The sequence below is a fragment of the Orycteropus afer genome, unplaced genomic scaffold (assembly GCF_000298275.1).
Source record: "Orycteropus afer afer isolate SDZICR_OR568_19922 unplaced genomic scaffold, OryAfe1.0 scaffold00273, whole genome shotgun sequence".
Taxonomy (NCBI): domain Eukaryota; kingdom Metazoa; phylum Chordata; class Mammalia; order Tubulidentata; family Orycteropodidae; genus Orycteropus; species Orycteropus afer.
This window is the reverse complement of record NW_006921860.1, coordinates 924138-928551: the sequence shown is the minus strand read 5'-3', so window position 1 is coordinate 928551 and position 4414 is coordinate 924138. Positions and strand designations below refer to the sequence as shown.

At 45.3% G+C, this 4414-nt stretch overlaps 1 protein-coding gene across 1 annotated transcript in view; it reads right to left on the bottom strand.

Moving 5' to 3' along the window:
• CEP43 (centrosomal protein 43) overlaps window positions 1-4414 on the bottom strand; it is a 62880-nt gene that overhangs the window by 19219 nt on the left and 39247 nt on the right. Inside the window, exon 6 of the mRNA XM_007950486.1 lies at window positions 2510-2733. Within this exon, the coding sequence (XP_007948677.1) occupies window positions 2510-2733 (224 nt within the window). The remainder of the gene's footprint in view (window positions 1-2509; window positions 2734-4414) is intronic.

The window sequence follows — 4414 nt, the reverse complement described above, 5'->3', positions numbered from 1 at the left end:
GCTCATATCACCCTCCCGGTGAGACTCACCCAAGTAAGTCTCCTCTAGGTCACCTGAGACCCATGTTGGGGAGGCTTCTTCCAGATGAGACCCTCTCTAAGGGAGGCTTCCCTCCAGGTGAGGCCTGCTGTTGTTATTAGGCATCACCGACTCGGACTCCTAGCAACTCTATGTACAACAGAATGAAACACTGCCCGGTCTTGTGCCAGCCTCATGATCCTTGCTATATCTGAGCCTGTCACTGCAGCCACTGTGTCAATCCATCTCCCTGAGGGCCTCCCGTTTTTCACTGACTCTCTACTTTACCAAGCATGATATCCTTCTCCAGGGAATGGTCCCTTCGGGCCACATGACCAGAGTAGGAGAGACGAAGTCAGCCAAGGAACACTGTAGCTGCACTTCTTGCAGGCCCTACTGACACCATTTTGAACATATCGACCATGCGTCCCTACTTTCTTCCTGTACTGTTTTTCCCCCATAATGCACGCTGTATTCAATTGTCTATGGTTTAATTCAATCTTGAAATGGCTGACCATCAATCAGTCCTTTCTGGAACAGTGGCTCTGTGCATTCCTCCCATCTTCTTCTGATGCTTCCTGCATCATTCAATATTTTGCCCATAGAATCTTTCAATATTACATCTAGAGCCATGAATTTTTTCTTCAGTTCTTTCAGCTTGAGAAATACCAAGCATGTTTTTCCCTTTGGTTTTCTAACTCCAAGTCTTGGTACATTTCATTATAATACTTTTATCTTCTCAAGCCATTCTTTGAAATCTTCTGTTCAGTTTTTACTTCATCGTTTCTTCTGTTTGCTTTAGCCAGTCTATGCTGAAGAGCAAGTTTTAATCTGTATGCTGAGAAAATCACCCAAGAAGCTGAACATATGAACAAACACGTGGCCTCAGGATTTGAGGAAGACTCATTAACAGCCCACAATACGCAGATGACACAAGCTCGCTGAAAGTGAAGAGAACTTGAAGCACTTACTGATGAAGATCAAAGGCTACAGCCTTCAATATGGATTCCACTTCAACATAAAGAAAACAAAAATCCTCACAACTCGATCAATCAGTAACATCTTGATAAATGGAGAAAAGACGGACATTGTCAAAGATTTCATTCTACTTGGATTCACAATTAATGTCCATGGAAGCAGCAGTCAAGAAATCAAATAATGTACTGCACTGGGCAAAGCTGCTGTAAAAGACCTCGTGAAAGTATTAAAAAGCAAAGATGTCACTTGGAGGACTAAAGTGTACCTGATCCAAACCATAGTATTTTCAATCACCTCATATATGCGTGTAAAAGCTGGACAATGAGTAAGGAAGACCAAAGAACTGATGTGTTTAAATGAGGGTATTGGTGAGGAACATTAAACATAACATGGACCATCAGAAGAACAAACAAATCTGTCTCGGGCAAAGTACGACCACAATGCTCCTCAGAAGGAAGGACTGAATGACTATGCCTCACGTACTTTGGTCATGTTATCAGGAGGGACCGATGCCTAGAGGACATGATGCTTGGTAAAGAAGAGGATCGACAAAAAAGAGGAAGAGCATCAGTGCATGGACGACCACAGTGGCTGCAGCGATGGGCTCAAACAGCCACAGCTGGGAAGACGGCGCTGCTCTGTTACACGCGGCACCCTGTGAGTCAGCACCTAACGACAACAATGCCACCTTGTGGGCAGGCATTCGATACATGCTCAGACAGCCACCTTAGGTGCACCAACGGAACACTGCCCTGTCCTGCAGTCGCCATCCTCAGGACTACGGCATGTCTGAGGCCGCTACTGCGGCTTCTGAGCCAACCTACTTCACTAAGGGCCTCTTTCATTCTCACTGGTCTACTTCATCAAATAACTGATCCTTCCTGATGACATGTTCAAAACAAGCCAGTCGAACGATGTTCTCTTATGCTCCACAGGGTTTTCTCCTTGGCTAACTTTCAGAGATAGAATGGAATGATGTTTCCCAGTCTGTCTCACTCTGAAAGCTCTACTGAAACCTGTCCACCATGGGTGACCCTGCTGGTACCTGAAATACCAATCGTGTAGCTTCCACACCACAGCAACATGCAACGCACCACTAAACAACAAACTAACACATGGGTAGGGGCTCTGGTAGCATAGTACCTAAGGCACTTGACTACTAACCAGAAGGCTGGCAGTTCAAACCCACCAGCCACTCCTCAGAATGTTGATTGGGCAATCTACTTCCGTAGTGATACTGTCTCAGAAACCCAAGGAGGGGTCACTATGAGTCGGGTCCAACTCAATGGCATATAACAACAACAACAACACATGGGTGGTGATTAACACATACTTACTGAAATAATCAATGGCTCTCTCTCTTTTTTTTTTAAACTTGAAATTTTCTTACCAAAGGCTTTTAATGACAAAATCAGATGTATGGCCTTAACAGCTTTCAATATAAAATGAAAATAGTTAGAAATTATATTTTAAAACATCTAATTAGCATAATCCAAAGTCACAGCTCACTTACCAGCTGTAAGTGTTCTCTGGCTTAGGAATGGGATCATCAAAAAAGGAATCTCCTCCCAAATCCTCCTCCTCTGGGCTAGCCCCAGCTTTGTCTCTGACATCTGAAGACTTGTTGCTCAAGAAAGATCCGATCTTGGTTTCATGGGCCAGTGAGTGGCGACTGCTTTTGCTCTTTGGTTCTGACGATGAGACACTTGTGTCACTGTGACTGGTCTCACTGGACTTCTAGAGAAAGCAAGAGAAGGAAAAGGGGGTACTCACGTGCGCCCCATCTTGGTGAGATAAATCCTTAGGACACCTGGCAGAAGAAGGAACCACCTGAGCCTCCCCGGATCCCCACGTGTATACGAGCAGTGTCTACCTTGTCTCACACCACCACCCATGGCACTGCTCCACCGGACTGATCACTTCTGTCCTGGGCTTCACAGCAGGAGTCGTTACAGCAGAGGGAAAGTGTCAAAGACACATCTCACTACCTTTCCTTGTCTTCCTCCTGAAATGCAAGTCTCTTCACTATCCCTACCCCATTTATAAAGGGCTGCCCGTCTCCTCCTATATCTGCCACTGCTGCACACATTAGTGGGGTTTCAACCGGCAAACAGGAGAGGACATTCCTACTAAAGAGGAGGAAAATACTTGAGATCACGAACCAAGCATCAGAACCAACAACACTTCAGTGAAAACAACAGTGCTCTGTCCAGTGCCAGCCCAACCTGCATCAGGACAAAGACGCTGGCTACAGCCATTCGCGTTTCCAATCTGAAGCCTTTCTAGTTCAAGTAATTACCTGAATCCAGACTCTCAGGCTAACTCCCTGACCTCCACCTCTCTGAAAGGGCCGTGTGTGTGTGTGTGTGTGTGTGTGTTTCTCGCTATATCTTAAACCAACTTAAAAAACTCTCACATATTCTTCCCCATGTCCTACTGATAAGGTGATACTAGCACAAAACATCAGCCTGTATTTCTTTGTTTTCAATTAAATACTACTTCTACTGCCTCGGAAACCCAAGGAGGGGTCACTATGAGTCGGGGCCGACTCGACGGCACACAACAACAACAACAACAACAACAACAACAACAACTCTCCTTAGCCAGCTTTCTTTTGGCCCTTACACGTGTCTATGTCAACTTCCAAGAACAATAACAATAATGAAAACAACAAAGAAGCTAACATTTACTGGATGTATTCAAAATGCTTCAAACGTGTCGTCCCATTTAATTTTCAAAATAACCTCCCTGGCCTAGGGTCAGGAATTACTGTCTCTGAAGAAAAAACGGGACACTGAGCCTCAAGTCACCTTCTGCGATCACCAACTAGTTAGGTGCTGGCCAGGGTTTCTCCTTGGCTAGTCTTTGGAGGCAGACTGGAAAAATCAGAGTCAAACTCTGATTCCAGAGTTTAGCTTTTAAAACAGATGCTACACAACTAGGTCCAAATGCATGAAATCACTCTTTTTTGTAGGTTAAAATGGCAATTTCCGAAGATTCAGACTTGCCTACTGAAGAGAACAGTACTGTATAAAATAAATGGGGTGCATCAGAAAAAGCATTCCACTCAGAGAATCTGCAAGTTAGAGCATTCAAAAACCCAAACCCATTGCCATCAAGTTGATTCCAACTCACAGCACCCCGAGAGCACAGAGCAGAACTACCCATAGGGTTCCCAAGGCTGTCAGTCTACCAAACCCAGGGCCGTGGAGTTCATACCAAGTCATACCCCTAGAGGACAGAGTAGAATTGCCTCACAGGGTCTCCAAGGCTGTCAGTCTTCACAGAAGCAAAGCTCAAACCAAACCCACTGCCATGGAGTCGATTCCAACTCAGAGAGTCCCTAGAGGACAGAGTGGAACTGCCCACAGGGTCTCCAGGGCTGTCAGTCTTCACAGAAGCAAAGCCCAAACCACAC